Source organism: Xenopus tropicalis, chromosome 8, assembly GCF_000004195.4.
Source record: "Xenopus tropicalis strain Nigerian chromosome 8, UCB_Xtro_10.0, whole genome shotgun sequence".
NCBI lineage: Eukaryota > Metazoa > Chordata > Amphibia > Anura > Pipidae > Xenopus > Xenopus tropicalis.
In genome coordinates this window covers 7,332,587-7,359,506 of record NC_030684.2, presented here as the reverse complement: position 1 = coordinate 7,359,506, position 26,920 = coordinate 7,332,587, and the positions used below count along the sequence as shown (strand labels likewise).

General features: G+C 43.2%; 1 protein-coding gene across 2 annotated transcripts in view; it reads left to right on the top strand.

Moving 5' to 3' along the window:
* olfm1 (olfactomedin 1) overlaps positions 1-23,403 on the top strand; it is a 69,182-nt gene extending 45,779 nt beyond the window's left edge. The window contains exons 4-6 of one of the 2 annotated variants that reach the window (XM_031906823.1): positions 468-687; positions 19,371-19,477; positions 21,370-23,403. In XM_031906823.1, the coding sequence (XP_031762683.1) occupies positions 468-687; positions 19,371-19,477; positions 21,370-22,044 (1,002 nt within the window). In that variant the 3' untranslated portion in view covers positions 22,045-23,403. 2 annotated transcript variants of the gene reach the window in all.
* Positions 23,404-26,920: the final 3,517 nt, after the last annotated feature.

Sequence of the window (26,920 nt, the reverse complement as noted above, 5' to 3'; positions counted from 1 at the left end):
ATTTTGGGCACTTTTTAAAAAAAAAAAAAAAAAAAAACGAGAAAAATAAAAAAACACCTTCCCAATTAGCGCTATTCTCACTAAGGAACCCTTGATCACCTTTGCGCTCCAAATCTTCATTTGCATGCAACTGTAGCTGCATTTCATGAAGACTTTTTAACCCTTTGTCAATGCATCTATCTTTTTTTTTCTTTTTTCTTTTCTAAAAAGGAAGAACTCTTTTGTGTATGTGTTTTAAAGCATGTAACCATAAAGATGTTGCATTTGAAAACAAAAAAATGACTAATAAAGACCTTTCCCAAATTTTCTTGGTGTATTGCAGACTGTTTAATGTGGCACTCCAATGGGACCCTTGGGGGGCCGAGGTTTTTTTTACACGCACGTAGGCAGGCAGGGCAGGCAGCGGGCAGGGTGTTGCCAACATTTTGCATGCAGAGCACTGAACCCAGCTTATTTTAACCTTGCAGGCAATAAAAGCGAAAATGGAGGAGCTTAGGCCTCTGATACCAGTGTTGGAAGAGTACAAGGCCGATGCCAAATTGGTATTACAGTTTAAAGAGGAGGTCCAGAATCTGACGTCAGTTCTAAACGAGCTACAGGAGGAGATTGGCGCCTATGACTACGAGGAGCTGCAGAGCAGAGTGTCAAATCTTGAAGAAAGGCTCCGTGCATGCATGCAAAAATTAGGTAGGCTCAGACATCCCTTGGTGACCCCCAAAAGCCAGCTACCTGCACTGTCAGACACCCACACACGGCATTAATAGCCAGCGGTGCTTAAACGGTTAAGGCACACCTCTAGAGATATGTAATGTAACGTTACTGGCACACGTGGAATTAAATGTCAGCGTTCCTTAACTGGATAGTCCACCCCCCCTATATCCTACACATGTAATGCTGCCAGTATATATATATATATATATATATATAAAACACACAGAATGTACAAATTGCAGAGCTCCATATATAATGGCTGCAACACAAATACAAGTTGTTACTATTGTGCTGAATGTTAGCTGTAACAAAGGTGCTGATTGGACAGCTCAATAGAAGAGGGTTGTGTTGTTAAACAAAACAGATATAACTGTGGTGCTGAATGGACAGCTCATTCGGCCTTAGTCGAAAAACCTGCATTCTCCACCATTTGTGACAAAGGCACTGATTAGACAGCTCCATAGAGTAGGGTTGTGTTGTTAAACAAAACAGATATAACTGTGGTGCTGAATGGACAGCTCATTCGGCCTTAGTCGAAAAAACTGCATTCTCCACCACTTGTGACAAAGGCACTGATTAGACAGCTCCATAGAGGAGGGTTGTGTTGTTAAACAAAACAGATATAACTGTGGTGCTGAACGGACAGCTCATTCGGCCTTAGTCGAAAAACCTGCATTCTCCACCACTTGTGACAAAGGCACTGATTAGACAGCTCCATAGAGTAGGCTTGTGTTGTTAAACAAAACAGATATAACTGTAGTGCTGAACGGACAGCTCATTGGGCCTTAGTCGAAAAACCTGCATTCTCCACCACTTATGAGAAAGGCACTGATTAGACAGCTCCATAGAGTAGGGTTGTGTTGTTAAACAAAACAGATATAACTGTGGTGCTGAATGGACAGCTCATTCGGCCTTAGTCGAAAAACCTGCATTCTCCACCACTTGTGACAAAGGCACTGATTAGACAGCTTCATAGAGGAGGGCTGTCTTTTTAAACAAGACAGATATAACTGTAGTGCTGAACGGACAGCTCATTGGGCCTTAGTAGTAAAGCCTGCATTCTCCACCACTTATGAGAAAGGCACTGATTAGACAGCTCCATAGAGGATGGCTGTGTTGTTAAACAAAACAGATATAACCATGGTGCTGAACGGATAGCTTATTCAGCCTTAGTCGAAAAAACTGCATTCTCCACCACTTGTAACAAAGGCACTGATTAGACAGCTCCATAGAGGAAGGCTGAGTTCTTAAACACAATTACCAGATATAAATGTGGTGCTGCATGGACAGCTTCTTCAGTATTCTCCACCACATACAAGTTGTAACAGAGGTGCTGATTAGACAGCTCCATAGCTGCATTCTCCACCACTTGTGGCAAAGGCACTGATTAGACAGCTCCATAGAGGAGGGCTGTGTTTTTAAACAAAACAGATATATCTGTGGTGCTGAATGGACAGCTCATTGGGCCTTAGTAGTAAAGCCTGCATTCTCCACCACTTATGACAAAGGCACTGATTAGACAGATCCATAGGGGAGGGTTGTGTTGTTAAACAAAACAGATATAACTGTGGTGCTGAATGGACATCTCATTCGGCCTTAGTCGAAAAAACTGCATTCTCCACCACTTGTGACAAAGGCACTGATTAGACAGCTCCATAGAGGAAGGCTGAGTTCTTAAACACAATTACCAGATATAAATGTGGTACTGAATGGAAAACTTCTTCAGTATTCTCCACCACATATAAGTTGTAACAGAGGTGCTGATTTGACAGCTCCATAGCTGCATTCTCCACCACTTGTGACAAAGGCGCTGCTTAGACAGCTCCATAGAGGAGGGCTGTGTTTTTAAACAAAACAGATATAACTGTGGTGCTGAATGGACATCTCATTCGGCCTTAGTCGAAAAAACTGCATTCTCCACCACTTGTGACAAAGGCACTGATTAGGCAGCTCCATAGAGGAAGGCTGAGTTCTTTATAGGGATGCACCAAATCATGGATTTGGTTCGGTATTCGGGTCGAACCGAATCCGTCCGGGTGGGTTTGGGGTTCGGCCGAACCCAAAAAAGTGGGTTCAGTGCCTCCCTAGTTCTTAAACACAATTTCCAGATATAAATGTGGTGTTGGATGGACAGCTCCTTCAGTGTTCTCTACCACATATTAGTTGTAAGAGAGGTGCTGATTGGACAGCTCCATAGAGGAAGGCTGTGTAATTAAACACAATTAACAGATATAAATGTGGCGCTGAATGGTTAGCTCCTTCAGCGTTCTCTGCCATATATTAGTTGTAACAGAGGTTCTGATTGGACAGCTGTATATAAGAAGGCTGTGGTCTTAAACACAATTACCAGATATAACTGTGGTGCTAAATGGACAGCTCATTCGGCCTTAGACATAAAGCCTGCATTCTCCACCACGTTAGTTGTGACAAAAGGTGCTGATTAGACAGCTCTATAGAGAATGACTGTGTTCTTAAACACAGGTACCAGATATAATTGTGGTTTTGAAAGGACAGCTCCTTCGGTCTTGGTTATAAAGCTTGCATTCTCCACCACAGGTTACTTGTAATACATGTTGCTGAAGCCTGCATTCTCCACCACATTAGTTGTGACAAAAGGTGCTGATTAGACAGTTCTATAGACAGCTCCAGGTTACTTGTAATACATGTTGCTGAAGGGACAGCTCCATAGAGGAAGACCATGTCCTTAAACACAATTATCAGATATAACTATGGTGCTGATTGGACAGCTTTATCAGCCTTCGTTATAAGGCCTGCATAGGTTAGTTGCAGCAAAGGTGTTGATTGGACAACTCCACAGAGGATGGCTGTGTTCTTAAACAAAATTAATAGATATAACTGTAGTGCTGAATGGGCAGCTCATTTGGCCTTAGTTATAAAACCTGCATTCTCCACCACTTGTGTGTAAGTACTAGGGATGCACCGAATCCAGGATTCAGTTCAGGATTTGCCCGAATCCATGCTTCTGGCCAAAGCAAATCCTTAATTCAGTTCAGCATTGAGCTAAATCTTTTGCAAAGGATTAGGGGTATGGCCAGATCGTAAAATAGTGGATTCTGTGCATCCCTAACAAGTACCAGATATAACTGGGATGCTGAATGGACAGCTCTTTTAGCGTTCTCCACCACATATTAGTTGTAACAAAGGCGCTGATTGGACAGCTCTACAGAGGATGGCTGTGTTTGACACAAATATAATTATGGTGCTGAATGAACAGCTTCTTCAGCCCTATTATAAAGCCTTGTAACACTGTGCTGAACACAAAGCCGTCAGCCTTGGTTATAAAGCCTGCATTCTCCACCAAAGCTTAGTTGTAACAAAAGGTTCTAAACACAAAGCTCCACAGATCATGGCTGTATTCTTAAACCCAATTACCAGTTGTAACTGTGGTTCTGAATAGACAGCTCCTTCAGCCCTATTATAAAGCCCACATTCTTCACTGATAGGTCACTTGTAGCAACTGGTGCTGAATAGACCACCCCACGTAGAATATTCTCTCAAATACCAGTTATAACTGTGGTTCTGAATGGACAGCTCCATATTAATGTCTTTGTTTTCAAGCACAAGCCAAAGGATTGAGGAGACCACCTCATACGTATGCAAATAGACCAAAGGGATTCTGGGAACAAATTCCTTAAGGCTCCTAAAAAAATCCCATTTACATGGGTTTATCCTATAGGCTAAAGCTCATCCCACTGGGTTTTTGAAGCAAAAACCAGGATAATAGCTGATCAGATTCCCAACTACAGACCAGTTTCACGCTTATTGGTGTAGTGCAGGGTTTTCTGATCAGCTTAGGGAGAGCCAGGAGTGGGGATTCACGAACAAGTCAAAAGGGTTGAGGAGACCGCCTCATACGTATGCAAATAGACCAAAGGGATTCTGGGAACAAATTACTTAAGACTGTTCAGCTATTATCTTGGCTTTTGCTTCAAAAACCCAGTGGGATGAGCTTTAGCCTATAGGATAAACCCATGTAAATGGTATTTTCTTGGGAGATTTAAAGAATTTGTTCCCAGAATCCCTTTGGTCTGTTTTCAAGCACTAATACTGTGGTCATGAATGGATTGTTCCACATAGAATTTGCTCTCAAATACCAGTTGTAACTTTGGCGCTGAATGGACAGCTCATTTGGCCCTATTATAAAGCCCACATTCTTCACTGATAGGTCACTTGTAGCAACCGGTGCTGAATGGACCGCCCCACATAGAATGTGCTCTCAAATACCAGTTGTTACTGTGGTTCTGAATGGACAGCTCCATATATAATGGCTTTCATTTCAAGCACAAATACTGTGGTGCTGAATGGACAGCTCATTTGGCCCTATTATAAAGCCCACATTCTTCACTGATAGGTCACTTGTAGAAAATGGTGCTGAACGGACCACCCCACATAGAATGTGCTCTCAAATACCAGTTGTAACTGTGGTTCTGAATGGACAGCTCAATATATAATGGCTTTGATTTCAAGCAGAAATACTATGGTGCTGAATGGACCGCACCACATAGAATTTGCTCTCAAATACCAGTTGTAACTGTGGTTCTGAATGGACAGCTCCATATATAATTGCTTTGATTTCAAGTGCAAATATGGTGGTGCTGAATGGACAGCTCATTTGCCCCATTTATAATTCCAACGTGTTCATTATAGCAAACGGTGCTGAAACAGAGATGCACCTGAATGAGGCTACCAACCCCAGCACTATCTATTGTGACTAGAAACAAGAATTCCTAATCATACGGGGGGATTGGAGAGAGCCTTGCAATGCTGTCTGCATTCTCAAACAGACGAGGCAATAGAAGGCAGCAGGACTTGCAAGTAGCACAGAAGCACTGTGTGTGTGGCCCCCCCAGCCCCTACTCATTACTCTCGAGAACACACGGAATAAGAAGATAGTGACAGTAGCATAGACAGCTTGCCAACTGTGATCTTCAGCCCTACATATCATAATGCACTCCAACCCTTATTTATATATCTACGTATCTATGTGACTATCCCTGCCGAGACACACAGCTCCCTCGGACCTATACAGCTACAGATATAGAGGCCATCTGGCCAAGAACAACGTCCCTCCTAGTGAAAGGGTGGTGATACTTCAGCAAAATAGCCTAACAATCAAATTACTTGTCTAGCAGATTCTAACCTGATTACATATACAGAATACTTGGTCACGGACACATCCCTGATGCAATCTTGGGCCCAGAATATCAATTCCGTCTTCCCCCCATAATGCTGAGTCTCATTTATACCCCCCCTCTGTTCGGAAATGTGACCTTTGCATTTAGCTGTGCGCCGTTGCGAGCGCTTTGCTCCCGATAAAATGATTAAATGGCAATTCCTGCTGACGGTGACCACCTACTCGGGTCACCTTTATTAAAAAAAAAACAAGCTGTTTGCCAAAGTGAAAAAAAAAGATGCAAATACCCATTCAGCAGATAAAAGTCTCTAGGACAGCAACTCTAGCAGATCAGTGCATTAGACTTGCTGGGTGGAAACAATACTCTGGGTACAAAAGGGCACAAAGAAATGCCATTACTTAACAGAGGCAATGAAGGAACACATTACTAGGCAATCATATGCACAGCAAGATACTATTTCTGATTGATACACAATCTCTACTTGTGCTATTTTTGGGGCAGGATATGGCTCAGAGAGTCGTTCCATAATGAGATAATCACTGCTTAATGCACCAAACATCAAATATTAATGATTTATGTGGATGATAATTATATTAAGCTTAAGCTGAAATGTCTGCGGGGAACAAATTGGAGCAGGAACTCTTTGCCTGCAGATTGACCGGAAAGCCGGAGGAGTAGCTGATGGCCTAATTGGAGCAAAGAGGAATAATGGACATGGTTGAATCAATTACCAAAGGAATTGATGGGAGTAGTTGCTTTGGAAGAGGTCTAGAAGAGCTGGAATTGGATGGAGGGCTCCATAATGTAGGCTCTTAGGTGAGGCAGGGCTTTGCTGATAGATGGAGAACCTCTTGGTGATGGAGAAGACATCCCTCAGCAGGGCACGGCATGCCCATCAGTAGTAGTACTATGAAGATTTTCATTCATCCAGGTCATGGTATATCTAGTATAAATAAATCTAAAGCAACTGGACTTGGAGAAATTTCATTGACTTGTCCTCTTCATTAGATGGGAGTGGTTGCCCGTGGGATGGGAGATGTTCTAAAGAGTTGACATTGGTTTGGCTTTTTGCTAGATGGTTGATATTGCTGATGTAAATGTTTTCTTTGCCTTCCAGAGGGGTTTATGGGACAACTGAGGCTTTGAATATCTAGTATAACTAAATCTAAAGCAACTGGACTCGCTAAGTCATCATTGAAGACGTTTCACTACTCATCTGAGCAGCTTCTTCAGTTCAACTGACTGGTATGGCCATTGTGATTGGATTAGTGGAAGAATATGCTGAGGACTTCCCATACCAGTCAGTTGAACTGAAGAAGCTGCTCGGATGAGTAGTGAAACGTCTTCAATGATTACTTAGCAAGTTCAGTTGCTTTAGATTTAGTTATACTAAATATACCATGACCTGGATGAATGAAAATATACTAGATACATCAGTAGTAGGGTATAACAACAGATATAAGCATCCCAATGGCTGTTGGAGAAGAGAAGGTCTTGACTGATTTGAACTTAGATGTATCTATGAACATCAGAGCATCTTTACCAAGAGTTGGGTCATTGTCCTGCATTATGGCTTCCATCATTGTTGGCCATTGGAAGACTAGCTTTGAAATGTAGCTAGGTGTAAGGGTTTCAAGGTCTGTAAAAGACATACAAGTGTATATTTTAGTTTAATTAGGATACTTTAGTAGAACAGATGCAGGTATAGAATGAGCAGGTAGACTGAACATATGACATTTGGGACCTAGAGTAGGTTTCAGCTGCTGCCCCTTTATCCAGGAGCTACTGGCACAGTAGTATCATTACTTATCAGGCATTACACTTGCCCTTTAGAATAGAGAATATTTTCTACAACCTACGTCAAAGGGTTTTGGCAAAACCCTCAGATCAGCAGTAGATCAGTAAGCGGTTGAAGGATTTAGAAAGATTCTCCAGGAGGACCTCCAGAAGACATGGTAGCTTTGAGACCTTACTCCAAAGAGTTCCCATTGGTTGGCAGGTTCCTCCCTCCTGTCCAAAGCCAGATTAGAATGTTGGCTGAATCCATTGGTCTCACTAATGTATAAATCAAGGCAAAGAAAAGCAAAGAGCGAAGCAAAAGAAACACAATCTGTTCCAAAGATGCTCCAGTGAGTGAGCACAACTCTTAGTTGAGGTTCCATATGGCGCATAAATGTGACAAATGAAAAACAGACGCCTCGGTTCCCACGTTCCTAAGGTCTTATTACAATAAAAAGTGAATTTCAATCAAAGGCGACAGAAGAACAGCCTGTTTGTGATGTGAGCACGGAAAATTCCACAATTCCACAACCAGAAATCATAGAGCAATGGAAATTCACTTTGGATAGTAAATGATGCATTGGAAGGAGTGTCTGGCAGTGAATGCTGGGACTTGGCTGCTCTCACATGGGATGTGCCGAATCCAGGATTCGGTTCGGGGAGATTTCGGCCAGTCGTTTTCAGCAGGATTCGGATTTGGCCAAGTTCCAAGTGGCCAAACCAATTCCAAATTCTTAAACCACATGACTTTTGGTCACGTGAACATGGAAGTTGGACATTTTCCAACCTGCGTGGGGTTCGGCCAAATCCCAAAATAGAGGATTTGGCGCATTCCTTGTACATATATAGGAACACACGTGCACTCACTGAGCTCTTCCTCAGGATCGACCCCTTTGGGTTGGTCAATTGCCCCTTACCCATTGGCACTGTTTGTCCTCTAACAGTCAGAACTGTCTTTAGGTGGGAACATGTATCCCCTACAGGGTCGGACTGGGTGGGGCTGCACCCCCCAAGACCCGTCCAATCCCCTACCCCGAGTGTGCATAATTTAAATTTACCTTCAGTGTAGGGATGCATCCAACCCACCCTGAAGGATTCGGCCGAATTCCAAGTGGCCAAACCAAAATCCAAATTCTTAAAACCATGTGACTTTTGGTCACATGAACATGGAAGTTGGACATTATCCAACGTGCGTGGGGTTCGGCCAAATCCCAAAATAGAGGATTTGGCGCATCTCTTGTACATATATATAGTAACATACATGCACTCACTGAGCTCTTCCTCAGGATCGACCCCTTTGGGTTGGTCAATTGCCCCTTACCCATTGGTACTGTTTGTCTTCTAACAGTCAGAACTGTCTTTAGGTGGGAACATGTATCCCCTACAGGGTCGGACTGGGTGGGGCTGCTGCCTCAGGGGCCCCTGCACCCCCCAAGACCCGTCCAATCCCCTACCCCAAGTGTGCATAATTTAAACTTATCTTCAGTGTAGGGATGCACCCAACCCTCTCTTTTGGGTTGGGCCGAACCTCTGAACCCACCCTGAAGGATTCAGATGAATTCCAAGTGGCCAAACCAAATCCAAATTCTTAAAACCACATGACTTTTGGTCACGTGAACATGGAAGTTGGACATTTTCCAACGCACGTGGGGTTCGGGCAAATCCCAAAATAGCAGATTTGGTGCATCCCTTGTACATATATTTATAGGAAGACTCACTGAGCTCTTCCTCAGGATCGACCCTTTTGGGTTGGTCAATTGTCTCTTACCCATTGGCACTGTTTGTCCTCTAACAGTCGGAGCTGTCTTTAGGTGGGAACATGTATCCCCTACAGGGTCGGACTGGGTGGGGCTGCTGCCTCAGGGGCCCCTGCACCCCCCCCCCCAAGACCCGTCCAATCCCGTACCCCGAGCGTGCATAATTTAAACTTACCTTCAGTGTAGGGATGCACCCAACCCACTCTTTTGGATTGGAAGGGGTTAAAAAAAATTCCCCCTGACCATTTAACCCTTTCCGAATTCTAATTGGCTCATGCTATGACTCGGATTCGGCTCGGCCGAAGCTGAATCCTTAAAAAAAAAGCCTGGATTTGGCCCGAATCCCGAACTGAGTCCAGGATTCGGTGCATCAGGGGAGGGATCGGGTCAGGGCCGGGGGCCCACTGGGTTTTATCCCTATGCTCCGGAGGCCCAGTCCGACCCTGATCCCCTATAACAAACACCTGTAGGTTTAATAGGGCTACTAGTTTTATAGACGGCATGTTGCAGACACCACGATGGCATTATTAACCACGGATGACGGCCTTCCTTCCCGTATCACCTTTAAAGGCCACCGCCGTCGGTTGCCTTAGTTATGGCTTCATTGCCATTCAGTTCACACAGGCATAACGCACGCGGGAAGGATTTAATCAGTCCCAATGCACATTATGGGATCCGTGTTAGGTTGCCCCGACACAACGAGCTTTCTCCCTACCCCGAGGTAGTGCTCCCTGAGCAGGGAACGCCGGTGCTTAGTCTTATTCCGCGAAGATGGATTATGGCAGCCGGGGGTGCGTATTTGTGTAGCTCATTTCGGAAAATACAATTACACAACCCACGTCGCATTTGTATGGCGCGGGCGTAGCTGGGAACACAGGGCTTTATTGGGATTTCATGTATAAAGGTGCAAGTGCATGCTGGGAGTTATAGTAGGTTCTATATGTTGTTGGGCGCTCTGCGTGGAGCAACTGGGGCCATTGCACCTTTGCCCTTTGGTGCAAGTGAATACAGAGCCCCACCGCTTGTGAATACAGAGCGTCACCGCTTGTTGCAACGGCAAACTATAGAGCGGTGTAACTATACTTACTATACTTTACTATATACTATAATGTAGTTACTATAGTTAAATAGTGGTGTAACTATACTTACTATACTTTACTATATACTATAATGTAGTTACTATAGTTAAATAGTGGTGTAACTATACTTACTGTACTATATACTATACTGTAGTTACTATAGTTAAATAGTGGTGTAACTATACTTACTATAATTTACTATATACTATACTATAGTTACTATAGTTAAATAGTGGTGTAACTATACTTACTGTACTATATACTATACTATAGTTACTATAGTTAAATAGTGGTGTAACTATACTTACTATAATTTACTATATACTATACTATAGTTACTATAGTTAAATAGTGGTGTAACTATACTTACTATACTTTACTATACACTATATTGTAGTTACTATAGTTAAATAGTGGTGTAACTTACTATACTCTACTACATACTATACTGTAGTTACTATAGTTAAATAGTGGTGTAACTATACTTACTATACATTACTATATACTATACTATAGTTACTATAGTTAAATAGTGGTGTAAATATACTTACTATACTCTACTACATACTATACTGTAGTTACTATAGTTAAATAGTGGTGTAACTATACTTACTATACTTTACTATATACGATACTGTAGTTACTATAGTTAAATAGTGGTGTAACTATACTTACTATACTCTACTACATACTATACTATAGTTACTATAGTTAAATAGTGGTGTAACTATACTTACTATAATTTACTATATACTATACTATAGTTACTATAGTTAAATAGTGGTGTAACTATACTAACTATACTCTACTACATACTATACTATAGTTACTATAGTTAAATAGTGGTGTAACTATACTTACTATAATTTACTATATACTATACTATAGTTACTATAGTTAAATAGTGGTGTAACTATACTTACTATACTCTACTACATACTATACTGTAGTTACTATAGTTACATAGTTACATAGTTACATAGGGTTGAAAAAAGACCAGTGTCCATCAAGTTCAACCCATCCAAGTAAACCCAGCACACCTAACCCACACCCACCAATCTATACACTCACATACATAAACTATATATACAACCACTAGTACTAACTGTAGATATTAGTATCACAATAGCCTTGGATATTCTGATTGATCAAGAACTCATCCAGGCCCCTCTTATAGGCATTAACAGAATCTGCCATTACCCCATCACTAGGAAGGGCATTCCCCAACCTCACTGCCCTCACTGTGAGGAACCCCCTACCCAACATCCCCCGGCAGGGCATTCCCCAACCCCCTCACTGCCCTCACCGTGAGGAACCCCCTACCCAACATCCCCCGGCAGGGCATTCCCCAACCCCCTCACTGCCCTCACCGTGAGGAACCCCCTACCCAACATCCCCCGGCAGGGCATTCCCCAACCCCCTCACTGCACTCACCGTGAGGAACCCCCTACCCAACATCCCCCGGCAGGGCATTCCCCAACCCCCTCACTGCCCTCACCGTGAGGAACCCCCTACCCAACATCCCCCGGCAGGGCATTCCCCAACCCCCTCACTGCCCTCACCGTGAGGAACCCCCTACCCAACATCCCCCGGCAGGACATTCCCCAACCCCCTCACTGCCCTCACCATGAGGAACCCCCTACCCAACATCCCCCGGCAGGGCATTCCCCAACCTCACTGCCCTCACCGTGAGGAACCCCCTACCCAACATCCCCCGGCAGGGCATTCCCCAACCCCCTCACTGCCCTCACCGTGAGGAACCCCCTACCCAACATCCCCCGGCAGGGCATTCCCCAACCCCCTCACTGCCCTCACCGTGAGGAACCCCCTACCCAACATCCCCCGGCAGGGCATTCCCCAACCCCCTCACTGCCCTCACCGTGAGGAACCCCCTACGCTGCTTCAAATGGAAGCTCTGTTCCTCTAATCTATAGGGGTGACCTCTGGTGCGCTGATTGTTTTTATGGGAAAAAAGAACATCCCCCAACTGCCTATAATCCCCTCTAATGTACTTGTACAGAGTAATCATGTCCCCTCGCAAGCGCCTCTTTTCCAGAGAAAACAACCCCAACCTCGACAGTCTCACCTCATAGTTTAACTCTTCCATCCCCTTAACCAGTTTAGTTGCAGTCTCTGCACTCTCTCCAGCTCATTAATATCCTTCTTAAGGACTGGAGCCCAAAACTGCACTGCATACTCACTGTTACTGCCCCCCATACTCACGGTGAGGCCTTACCAGGGACCTATAAAGGGGCAAAATGATGTTCTCATCCCTTGAGTCAATGCCCTTTTTTATACAAGACAGCACTTTATTTGCTTTAGTAGCCACAGAATGACACTGCCTGGCATTAGACAACTTGTTATCAACAAAAACCCCCAGATCCTTCTCCATTAAGGAAACCCCCAACACACTCCCATTCAGTAGATAGTTTGCGTTTATATTATTTCTACCAAAGGGCATAACTTTGCACTTATCAACATTGAACCTCATTTCCCAGTTTGCTGCCCAGTTATCTAATTTTGTCAAATCGCTCTGCAAAGCGGCACATCCTGCATGGAACTTATAGTTTTGCCCAATTTAGTGTCATCAGCAAAAATAGAAACAGTACTCTCTATGCCCACCTCCAGGTCATTAATAAACAAGTTAAAAAGCAAATAGTGGTGTTAAAAAGTTAAATAGTGGTGTAACTATACTTACTATAATTTACTATATACTATACTATAGTTACTATAGTTAAATAGTGGTGTAACTATACTTACTATACTCTACTACATACTATACTATAGTTCCTATAGTTAAATAGTGGTGTAACTATACTTACTATAATTTACTATATACTATACTGTAGTTACTATAGTTAAATAGTGGTGTAACTATACTTACTATACTCTACTATATACTATACTGTAGTTCCTATAGTTAAATAGTGGTGTAACTATACTTACTATAATTTACTATATACTATACTGTAGTTACTATAGTTAAATAGTGGTGTAACTATACTTACTATACTCTACTATATACTATACTGTAGTTCCTATAGTTAAATAGTGGTGTAACTATACTTACTATAATTTACTATATACTATACTGTAGTTACTATAGTTAAATAGTGGTGTAACTATACTAACTATACTCTACTACATACTATACTGTAGTTACTATAGTTAAATAGTGGTGTAACTATACTTACTATACTTTACTATATACTATACTATAGTTACTATAGTTAAATAGTGGTGTAACTATACTTACTATACTCTACTACATACTATACTATAGTTCCTATAGTTAAATAGTGGTGTAACTATACTTACTATAATTTACTATATACTATACTGTAGTTACTATAGTTAAATAGTGGTGTAACTATACTTACTATACTCTACTATATACTATACTGTAGTTACTATAGTTAAATAGTGGTGTAACTATACTTACTATACTCTACTATATACTATACTGTAGTTCCTATAGTTAAATAGTGGTGTAACTATACTTACTATAATTTACTATATACTATACTGTAGTTACTATAGTTAAATAGTGGTGTAACTATACTTACTATACTCTACTATATACTATACTGTAGTTCCTATAGTTAAATAGTGGTGTAACTATACTTACTATAATTTACTATATACTATACTGTAGTTACTATAGTTAAATAGTGGTGTAACTATACTAACTATACTCTACTACATACTATACTGTAGTTACTATAGTTAAATAGTGGTGTAACTATACTTACTATACTTTACTATATACTATACTATAGTTACTATAGTTAAATAGTGGTGTAACTATACTTACTATACTCTACTACATACTATACTATAGTTCCTATAGTTAAATAGTGGTGTAACTATACTTACTATAATTTACTATATACTATACTGTAGTTACTATAGTTAAATAGTGGTGTAACTATACTTACTATACTCTACTATATACTATACTGTAGTTCCTATAGTTAAATAGTGGTGTAACTATACTTACTATAATTTACTATATACTATACTGTAGTTACTATAGTTAAATAGTGGTGTAACTATACTTACTATACTCTACTATATACTATACTGTAGTTCCTATAGTTAAATAGTGGTGTAACTATACTTACTATAATTTACTATATACTATACTGTAGTTACTATAGTTAAATAGTGGTGTAACTATACTAACTATACTCTACTACATACTATACTGTAGTTACTATAGTTAAATAGTGGTGTAACTATACTTACTATACTTTACTATATACTATACTATAGTTACTATAGTTAAATAGTGGTGTAACTATACTTACTATAATTTACTATATACTATACTATAGTTACTATAGTTAAATAGTGGTGTAACTATACTAACTATACTCTACTACATACTATACTGTAGTTACTATAGTTAAATAGTGGTGTAACTATACTTACTATACTTTACTATATACTATACTATAGTTACTATAGTTAAATAGTGGTGTAACTATACTTACTATAATTTACTATATACTATACTGTAGTTACTATAGTTAAATAGTGGTGTAACTATACTTACTATACTCTACTATATACTATACTGTAGTTACTATAGTTAAATAGTGGTGTAACTATACTTACTATACTCTACTACATACTATACTATAGTTCCTATAGTTAAATAGTGGTGTAACTATACTTACTATACTTTACTATATACTATACTGTAGTTCCTATAGTTAAATAGTGGTGTAACTATACTTACTATACTCTACTATATACTATACTGTAGTTACTATAGTTAAATAGTGGTGTAACTATACTTACTATAATTTACTATATACTATACTATAGTTACTATAGTTAAATAGTGGTGTAACTATACTTACTATAATTTACTATATACTATACTATAGTTACTATAGTTACTATAGTTAAATAGTGGTGTAACTATACTAACTATACTCTACTACATACTATACTGTAGTTACTATAGTTAAATAGTGGTGTAACTATACTTACTATACTTTACTATATACTATACTATAGTTACTATAGTTAAATAGTGGTGTAACTATACTTACTATAATTTACTATATACTATACTATAGTTACTATAGTTAAATAGTGGTGTAACTATACTAACTATACTCTACTACATACTATACTGTAGTTACTATAGTTAAATAGTGGTGTAACTATACTTACTATACTTTACTATATACTATACTATAGTTACTATAGTTAAATAGTGGTGTAACTATACTTACTATAATTTACTATATACTATACTATAGTTACTATAGTTACTATAGTTAAATAGTGGTGTAACTATACTAACTATACTCTACTACATACTATACTGTAGTTACTATAGTTAAATAGTGGTGTAACTATACTTACTATACTTTACTATATACTATACTATAGTTACTATAGTTAAATAGTGGTGTAACTATAATAACTATACTACATACTATACTGTAGTTACTATAGTTAAATAGTGGTGTAACTATACTTACTATAATTTACTATATACTATACTATAGTTACTATAGTTAAATAGTGGTGTAACTATACTTACTATACTTTACTATATACTATACTATAGTTAACTATAGAGGAAGCAGACCCCCGGGGGGACAGGGGGGTCTGGACTACAGGGTCAACTGCTGTCCCCAGTGGGCGGGGACAGAGGCGGGAGTATAGCGTTTGCAGTGCCCGCCGGGCCCCTCCCAGCACTTTGGCACGCCCCTGGCCATACACAAGCAGATTTAGGCTACAAATTTGAGTCCTTTAGACCAATTCGGCAACTTACCTGCCTGTGGGTGGGGACCCCCGATGAGCTTTTCCGACTGATATCTGGCCAAAGATTTTCCCATCAGATCGGGGACCCCACTGGCTCATATATGGGGTTGCCACCTATGTGGACAGCCCAGTTCTTGTAAGGGGTTGAATTAGGACTCTGAGATAGCCCCGCCCAGAGATGTTGAGGCCCCACCTCTGTGACATCATGGCCCCACCTCTTCCTATGACGTCACTGCCTGCTTCCTGCCCGGCCAAAAAAAAAATCCAGCAGACAGGGGAACCCTACTCCTATACTTGTCGTTATAATGCGATTGTTTGGCCGATATTGGCCACTTCAGTTGCCTTTTGGCTTTCCCCACAATCCAGCGTATAAATGGAATTTTAGAAACCGAGGCTCTAGATCACAATGACCCGGGAATGATGCTGAGACACTGGCTGGCAAAGGATGATGGGATCTGTAGTTGTTAAACATTCCGGAGCCCCTATCTATTTATATTGGCGGCTGAGGCTGGGTTTAATTACAGCGGGTACCAGGGTTCCCAGGATGCACTTTGGCATTTACACGGGTGCCGCTCTGCAGGAAAGCTATGCAAATGGATCCCCCCCCTCGGTCACAGGACTGAGTTATTAATTAAATATCCAGGATGACATTTCAGTCCCCCCCCGCAGCAGCTGGGCGGCAGATAGGAGCGCTGCCTGGAATCCAAAATAAATCAGAGCCGGACAGGTATTGGGTTTAGCAGGTTTAATGGGCACTGCCAGCTGCGCTCTCCCTGGCACAGAGACGGCTGACATTGTCCGGTAATAACCTGATCATTACTGATTATTGTCTAATAATTATTAAATTAAAGGGGAACTTTACCTAAATAGTAAAAAAAAAAAATCCCTACTAATAGAATGTATGTTTAAACAATGGATATTTGTTATGGTACTTGCTTTGGCCCCTCCCTCCCAACCACTGTTGGCTGCCTGTGTGCCCACCGCAGTGGCATAACTATATATAGAGCAGACCCCACAGTCGTGGGAGGGCCTGGACCGCAGGGTCTTCTGTGCCTTAGTTCCCCCACCCCGGCCCCTCTTCTAATTTAAATACACCGGTGCAGTGGGGGCCGGGAGGTGTGGCTAAGTTGGGGCGGGAACTGGTCGCACTGGGCCCTCTCAGAAGCTTTTTTTGCAGGGGGGCCCGACGCAACCAAGTTAGGCTGCTGACCCACCCACTTGTTAGTTTGCAGCGGTGGGTGTTGAAAATTTGAAGGCAGATGGGTCTAAGAGAAGGAAACCCCCCTAGTCCAGGCCCCATTGTCCCCTGAGCCCCCACACAGCAAACCCCCCTGGTCCGGGCCCCATTGTCCCCTGAGCCCCCACACAGCAAACCCCCCTAGTCCAGGCCCCATTGTCCCCTGAGCCCCCACACAGCAAACCCCCCTAGTCCAGGCCCCATTGTCCCCTGAGCCCCCACACAACAAACCCCCCTAGTCCAGGCCCCATTGTCCCCTAAGCCCCCCGAACAGCAAACCCCCTTAGTCCAGGCCCCATTGTCCCCTGAGCCCCCAAACAGCAACCCCCCCTAGTCCAGGCCCCATTGTCCCCTGAGCCCCCACACAGCAAACCCCCCTGGCCCAGGCCGTATTGTCCCCAAGCCCCCCACACAGCAAACCCCCCTAGTCCAGGCCCCATTGTCCCCTAAGCCCCCCGAACAGCAAACCCCCTTAGTCCAGGCCCCATTGTCCCCTGAGCCCTCCAAACAGCAAACCCCCCTGGTCCGGGCCCCATTGTCCCCTGAGCCCCCACACAGCAAACCCCCCTGGCCCAGGCCGTATTGTCCCCAAGCCCCCCACACAGCAAACCCCCTTGGCCCAGGCCCCATTGTCCCCTGAGCCGCCAACACAGCAAACCCCCCTGGCCCGGCCCCATTGTCCCCTGAGCCCCCCACACAGCAAACCCCCCTGGCCCAGACCCCTTGTCCCCTGAGCCCCAACACAGCAAACTCCCCTGGCCCAGACCCCTTGTCCCCTGAGCCCCCCACACAGAAAACCCCCTTGGTCCGGGCCCCATTGTCCCCTGAGCCCCAACACAGCAAACTTTCCTGGCCCAGACCCCTTGTCCCCTGAGCCCCCCACACAGAAAACCCCCTTGGCCCGGCCCCATTGTCCCCTGAGCCCCCCACACAGAAAACCCCCTTGGCCCGGCCCCATTGTCCCCTGAGCCCCCCACACAGCAAACCCCCCTGGCCCAGACCCCTTGTCCCCTGAGCCCCCCACACAGCAAACCCCCCTGGCCCGGCCCCTGCAGGGTCGGCTGTATGGCAGTATGTGCTCTCCATATATTTACCCCCTATAACAATGTAGCAGCACTCCATATCCCATAATGCCTTGCATTTCTTTCCAGACCTGCCAACCCCAGATGCAAGGCATTGTGGGAGCTGGAGTCTTGGCTGGACCGATGCTACATCCTTGCAAGTGTAACAGGGGGGGTTTAATGACACAGAATTGGAAGCAGACGGTTTCCATTCTTCTCCATAATCCGATGCAATACACATGGGGGGGGGGGGGAGAAAAAAATCTCATTAATCAAATATTTTCCTTGTGCGGCCGTCCCTTACAATCAATCCAGCCGCGCAAATATAGAACGTGTGCGTAATGGGATATTCATATTGCCGGCGGTTATATTTGGCTTCACAGCCCCCCGCCCCCCCCCCCCGCCCCCACACCCAGAGGTTGAAATTTAATATTTAATCTATACGGGTGATTATTTCAGCAATTATTCCGTTCCGCGCACTAATTACCAGCCGTCGGATTGTACTTTCCCAGTGAGCGGCGCCGGCCGGAGAGAGAGATAATGAAATGGAAGGCGACTTCTTTGCATTAACGAGGGGCTCATGTATATGCATTGGGTCCTATCCCCCCAGGCGCAACGCGGGAAAAGTAGTCCGGCGCTCCCTCCGCCATCTGTTAGGACCATAATACCCTACTAATCTATGCTATATCCCCTGCTGGTTCATCTATGGACCTGCCTAGCGGGGGCCCTTTATCGCCCTGGTTCTTGCTTGATAGCGCGGCGATAGGGCGCCCTCTCTCACCCCTCTCGCCCTCTCTTTACAGCCTGCGGAAAGCTTACGGGAATCAGCGAACCTGTCACTATAAAGACGTCTGGGTCCCGGTTTGGCTCTTGGATGACGGATCCACAGGCTCCAGAAGGAGACAACAGGGTAAGTAGGAGGCGCCAAGAGACAACCACACGTTTTTTGTATCCGGGCGGATTTATTTTCACCGCTGTAGGACCCCCTTTTGGGGGTAGAACGTCTTGGAAGCACTGGGGCTTAGTATGTTACAGAATGGTCAGTTCTGAGCAACTTTTCAATTGGTCTTTGTTATTTGTTCGTTATGGTTTCTGAACTATTTACCTTCTTCCAACTCTTTCAAATGGGGGTCACTGACCCCGGCAACCAAATAACGATTGCTCTGTGAGGCTACAGTTTTATTGTTATTGTTACTTTTGTCTCTGTTCAGCCCCTTCTCCTATTCATATACCAGTCTCACAGCCAGACCACTCCCTGGTGGCTAAGGTAACTTGACTAGGCACAGTTGGTTGACTTGACTGTTCCATGTATGGTGCCCAACAAGGAAGAGACCTAACTACTTTAATATTTTGACTGCCTCCTACTACTACTACTTTTTGACTGGTCGAAGTTGGCCCCTGTGAGGCACAGAAGGCCTCTATTTTATTTAGACTTCAGTTTTGACTGCCTCCTACTATTACTACAATTTGACTGCACAAGGTTGGCCCCAGTGAGGCACGGATGGCCTCTTCTATATTCAGATTTCAGTTTTAACTAACTCATACTACTACTACTACTACTTCTACTACTACTTTTTGACTGCTCAAGGTTGGTTCCAGTGAGGCACCGAAGGCCTCTACTTGACTGCCTCCCACTATTACTACTTTTTGACTGATCAAGGTTGGTTCCAGTGAGGCAAAGAAGGCCTCTACTATATTTAGAGTTCAGTATTAACTGACTCATACTACTACTACTTCTACTACTAGTAGTAGTAGAAGGTTGGCCCCAGTGAGGCACAGAAGGCCTCTACTTGACTGCCACCTACTATTACTACTTTTTCACTGATTAAGTTTGGTCCCAGTGAGGCACAGAAAGCCTCTACTATATTTAGACTTCAGTATTAACTGACTCATACTACTACTACTTCTACTACTACTTTTTGACTGCTCAAGGTTAGCCTCAGTGAGGCACTGAAGGCCTCTATTTCATTTAAACTTCAGTTTTGACTGCCTCCTATTATTACTTTTTTTTTGACTGCTCAAGGTTGGTCCCAGTGAGGCACGGAAGACCTCTACTATATTTAGACTTCAGTTTTAACTGGCTCATACTACTACTACTGTTACTTCTACTACTACTTTTTGACTGCTCAAGGTTGGCCCCATTGAGGCATGCAAGGCCTCTAATATATTCAGATTTCAGTTTTGACTGCCTACTACTACTACTTTTTGACTGCTCAAGGTTGACCCCAGTGAGGCACAGAAGTCCTCTACTATATTTAGACTTCAGTTTTAACTGACTCATACTACTACTTCTACTACTACTTTTTGACTGCTCAAGGTTGGCCCCAGTGAGGCACCGAAGGCCACTACTTGACTGCCTCCCACTATTACTACTTTTTGACTACTTACTACTTTTTTTACTAAGTTTGGCCCCAATGAGGCACAGAAGTCCTCTATTTAGATTTCAGTTTTGACTGCCTCCTATTACTACTACTTCTTTTTGACTGCTCAATGTTGGCCCCATTGAGGCACGGAAAGCCTCTACTATATTCAGAGCCCCGTTTGCCCTGTATCAGATAACTTTGCATTGGTTTAGTGTAAAAGCTGCAACATCGAAGAGCTTAGGGTACTTGTCAGTATTCCATGTATCAGCCATTATAACCCATGCATAGTATGGGGTAGGCTTAGTAGAAGTATCTAGCACTCAAAGCCCCCACTGTAATTAATGTTCTAATGCTCAGTCCAGACTCATTTATATTGGTACTAGGCAGTAATTTGAACCCATGGGGCAAGGCATTTATGTTATTGTCTTCCAACCAACAGGTTTGGTATATGGACGGCTACCACAACAACCGATTCGTCCGGGAGTACAAATCCATGGAGGACTTCATGAATACCGACAACTTTACCTCTCACCGTCTCCCACATCCGTGGTCCGGCACCGGGCAGGTGGTGTACAACGGTTCCATATACTTCAACAAATTCCAAAGCCACATCATCATCAGGTTCGACTTGAAATCGGAGACGATACTGAAGACCCGTAGCTTGGACTCGGCCGGCTACACCAACGTCTACCACTACGCTTGGGGCGGACAGTCAGATATTGACCTCATGGTGGATGAGAATGGATTGTGGGTGGTCTACGCCACCAATCAAAACGCTGGTAACATAGTCATTAGCAAGCTGGACCCTAACACCTTGCAGATACTCAAGTCGTGGAACACGGGCTACCCCAAGAGGAGTGCCGGTGAGGCCTTCATGATTTGTGGGACTCTCTATGTCACCAATGGTTATTCAGGTGGCACCAAAGTGCACTATGCTTACCAAACCAACACATCCAACTATGAATACATTGACATTCCCTTCCACAACCTCTACTCACACATCTCCATGTTGGACTACAACCCCAAGGACAGGGCCTTGTACGCTTGGAACAATGGACACCAAATTCTCTACAACGTCACCCTCTTCCACGTCATTCGCTCCGACGAATTGTAGCCGGGCCATTTATGACCTATGAACTGACCAATGGAATGAAAACAAAAACAAAAACAAAAAATACTAGGGAAATGGCTGCCAAAATCCAAACCTGTCAAGGAGCAAACATGGCGGAATTCAATGGAATCCCACGTGCCCTGGAAGGACAATGGGGAGATGACACTTGAGGAAGACATTTCAACTGCACTTAAGCTTTCTGATAAAAAAAAATATATAATAATAACAATAACAAGGCAGTGACTGTTGGTTCTAACCTATTACGGACAATGGCCTTTGCCTATAGGGTCTTAGTAGACAGGACACTATGGCCGGTAGGGTTTATGTAACTAAAGAAGGAAATGTTCTATGGAAACCTAAATCTGTTTGGTGATCTTAAGAGTCGAAGTCACCGTCATTTTTTTCTAGATTCAGGAAGGGGCGGAGACTGTGCAGGAAGGGGTGGAGACTGTCCAGGAAGGGGCGGGGACTGCCCAGGAAGGGGTGGAGACTGTCCAGAAATGGGCAGGGACTGTCCAGGAAGGGTGGAGACTGCCCAGGAAGGGGCGGAGACTATCCAAAGTCTTCTTCCTGCCAGACTGGTCGCCCTTACGATCTCCCAATCACGACGGTTTCCAGCGCGTATCCTATAAGAAAGTAGTCGTCCATAATTGTTTAAACTTTTCAGTGTATTCCTGAAGAAAAAATATCATGTATAACGTCCGTTGTAACCAGAAGTATTCAATCGTATTTGTCCGTTTCACTCGATGAATGTCGTTTTTCGATTTGAAGTAGTTGGGGGGGGGGGGGAATTTATTATTAAAGAACGAGAAAAAAAAAATTCTTTTATTGTAAAAAAAAAATAAATAAAAAAAATACTACGAATAAAACGATTTAAAAAAAAAAAAATATTTATTACATATATAATATATACATATGAATATAGGAGGCAGTGTTTGTCAACAAAGCGCTATGGGAGGGGCCAGATGTACAGAGTCGATATGCAAGTGACGCCATGATGGCTAATTAATATTAACGAAGAGAAATATTCCGGTAACTTGTTAGCAATGCCAATTTATAACAAAATATATATATATATATAGCTTTCTGTGGAATCTGTGTAGCTTTCTTTCTTACCCCCTACAGCTAAAAAAAAAAATCAACGAATGACGAATTCGATTTTTTTTTTTTAATTTCAGACAGTTGATAGGGGCGGGGGAGGGGTGGGATTATAACTTACCTTTGTACAATCCACAGCTATCTGAGGCAAATAAAGAGAGAAAACGAGAAGAGACGTGTTTTCTTGACTCATGTTGATAATGTAGATATGTGCACGTGTGTACTTTTGTATTATATTCTATTAAAGGGATACCGTCATGATTTTTATGGTGTACTTTATATTTAATACTGGGGTGTAGGCGCCATCTCAGTGCGTTGTGCCTGAGTCTGAGCTTTCAGCCAGCGCTACACATTAGAACTGCTTTCAGCTAACCTATTGTTTCTCCTACTCCCATGTAACTGGAGGAGTCCCAAGCCGGACTTGGATTTCTTACTATTGAGTGCTATTCTGATACCTACTGGGAGCTGCTATCTTGCTCCCTTCCCATTGTTCTGCTGATCGGCTGCTGGGGGTGAGTGGGGGGGATATCACTCCAATTTGCAGCGCAGCAGTAAAGTGTGCCTGAGTCTGAGCTTTCAGCCAGCGCTACACATTAGAACTGCTTTCAGCTAACCTATTGTTTCTCCTACTCCCATGTAACTGGAGGAGTCCCAAGCCGGACTTGGATTTCTTACTATTGAGTGCTATTCTGATACCTACTGGGAGCTGCTATCTTGCTCCCTTCCCATTGTTCTGCTGATCGGCTGCTGGGGGTGAGTGGGGGGGATATCACTCCAATTTGCAGCGCAGCAGTAAAGTGTGCCTGAGTCTGAGCTTTCAGCCAGCGCTACACATTAGAACTGCTTTCAGCTAACCTATTGTTTCTCCTACTCCCATGTAACTGGAGGAGTCCCAAGCCGGACTTGGATTTCTTACTATTGAGTGCTATTCTGATACCTACTGGGAGCTGCTATCTTGCTCCCTTCCCATTGTTCTGCTGATCGGCTGCTGGGGGTGAGGGGGGGGGGATATCACTCCAACTTGCAGCGCAGCAGTAAAGTGTGAGTGAAGTTTATCAGAGCACAGGTCACATGGCTGTGGCACCCTGGGAAATGAAGAATATGGCTAGCCCAATAGGAAAAACAGATTACAATGCAGGATTCTGCTGGAGAAGATCTATTAACAAGACTATTCCAGATTGACGTGGGGATCAACCAATTTGTGATCACTGTGTCATAGTCCCACCCCCATGATGTCACATCTCCGCCCCATGACATCACTGTCTAACCCTGTGATGTCATAGCTCAACTCCTGCCTAGCTTTCGACCGGTGGCAAGCTGGCAACCCTACTAAAGCCTATATTTAAGCAAACGTGCTGGTCCAATGACAAACAAGCACAACTTGGGCCAATGGGCAAACTCAGATAGCAAGCCCCCCAATAGGGCCTTTCAGTGGTCAAAAGCATTTACCAAAATGTTAGGGCTCATGCACAAACACAAATGCAAGTGTGCCCCGAGTTAATATGGACGTGGGGCTGTGTGTCTATTGATCAATTATTACAGGTTGTGGTGTCCAAACCCAATCCTTGCACTTCCTGTAGGTCCAATTAGCATCTGTTTGCTCATGGGGCCCCTTACAAAGAATCATAGGTGCACCTACTGAGGTTAGGGAACCCTGGATCTACCCCCACCCTGAACTCTGCAGTGTTTCCAGGGTTCCCTCAGTGTGTTGCACCAATAGGCCCACCAGACTTGCACTCAAAATATCCCATGCTAGGGTTATCTCAACAATGTTGCTTGCCCAATTGCGTTCCTTTTGTTGTATGGGATAAAACTGCCATGGACGAAACATTGCACTTGGGTTGGGTTGGGTGGGGGGGGGATACTGCCTTCTGTGTGAAAAACATGGCAAACCACCTACATGAAGACCTGACTTATTCTGAGATGTCACTTGAGACTTGGGCTACTGTAGGTTGGTGGGAGGAGCGCTCTCAAAATGGTGGTGCCCATGGCCATGGTGACATGCCTCTGTGCGACGTCATCACGTCATTGTGGTGCAAAAATTCAAAATTAAAAGAAGATGAAGACCTGATGCCCGAACATAGGTCTTTCTTCATGAAGTTCAAGGTTGCCCCAAAATTGCCATTTTGACCTTCTGGCTTTGTCTGATTGCTGCCTGCCCTGACTGTTGCCTGAACTACAACCATGAGCCTTCAAAACCCCTCAGCTTCTTCCTTGGTCCTGGCTTCAGACCTTTGGGCAGGTACACAGTTAATCGGTTTGGATTTGGAGGTCCACTTGACCACTGTTGACTGACTTCTGCCTGAAGATCCAAAGCTTTAGGTGAAAACCAATTTTCCACCCCAGGTAAAATACAATATCTTTATATAATGACTGCCTTAGGGGACATGTTGACATGATTCCAATGCTGATTGTGCTCATTAGCCATTATTAAAGGGAAACTATACCCCCAGAATGAATACTTAACCAACAGATAGTTTATATTATATTAAGTGACCTATTAAAGAATCTCGCCCAACTGGAATATATATATCAGTAAATATTGCCCTTTTACATCCTTTCCCTTGAGCCGCCATTTTGTGATGGGCTGTGTGTTCCCTCAGAGATCAGCTGACAGGAAGTGATGCATCTATAACTGTAACAGGAAGTAGTGTGGGAGCAAAAGGCAGAACTCTGCCCATTCATTGGCTGATGGGGCCAAGCATGTATGTGTGCCTTGGCTTGTTTGTGTGCACTGTGAACCCTATGATCCCAGGGGGCGGCCCTTAGTTCTTAAAATGGCAGTTTCCTATTTAGGATTACCCAATGGCACATACTGCTTAACAAATATACTGTATTTATATGAAAATGGTTTATTTAGATGAAGCAGGGTTTGACATATGAGCTGCATTATATTTATATAGAGACCTACATTGGTCTTCGAACAATGGGTCGGCCAACAGACAGGTACATTTTCCTACACATAATATAAAAAAAGAAAAAAAAAAGAAGAATAACTATATGACTTGTTCTAGGCTTAAAACACGTTTATAAAACACTATAGGGGGCCATAAAGTCCCTTCCAAACACAACATTGGACGTGCAATGAAAGCAAGAGAAGGTCAGATGAAAAATGTCATTGAAGACGTCGGTATCCATAGGACACGGTTTCCTATAGCTCTCTAAATATAGGCCTGCCGCTCCCCGGAGAGGTATGCTCTCACATTAAAGTGGAAAAAAAGTGATGCTGGTCTGGAATCACAGCCAGAAATAATGGCTCTCTATGGGAGGCGCCGCTTCCTATCTGCCTTTCCTTCTTATGCTTTAGCTCAATAGAAAAACACAGCAGCCGAGAGGCACAAATTGCTGCTTTGGACAGAGCACGGTGCTTTAATATTCCGGTACATGGAGGAAAATGACTATGGTTGTGACCCTCTATGCCTAGCATAGAATTTAGATCTACGTGGGGGACCATTTGTAAAGGCTGGTACCATAAAAATGCGGACTAATAAAATCTTACTAGTGATGGGCGAAATGTTTTGGCAGGCATGGATTCTGTGGAAAAATTTGCATTGCGTCCAAAAATTGGCGTCAAAATAATAGTTGCACGACAAAAGAATAGCCGCGGGCAACAAAAGAATAGCCGCAGGCGACAAAAGAAAAGCCATGGGCGACAAAAGAATAGTGGCGGGCGACAAAAGAATAGCCACGGGTGACAAAAAAATAGCCGCGGGCGACAAAAGAATAGCCTTGGGCGAAAAAAGAATAGCCACACGACAAAAGAATAGCCGCGGGTGACAAA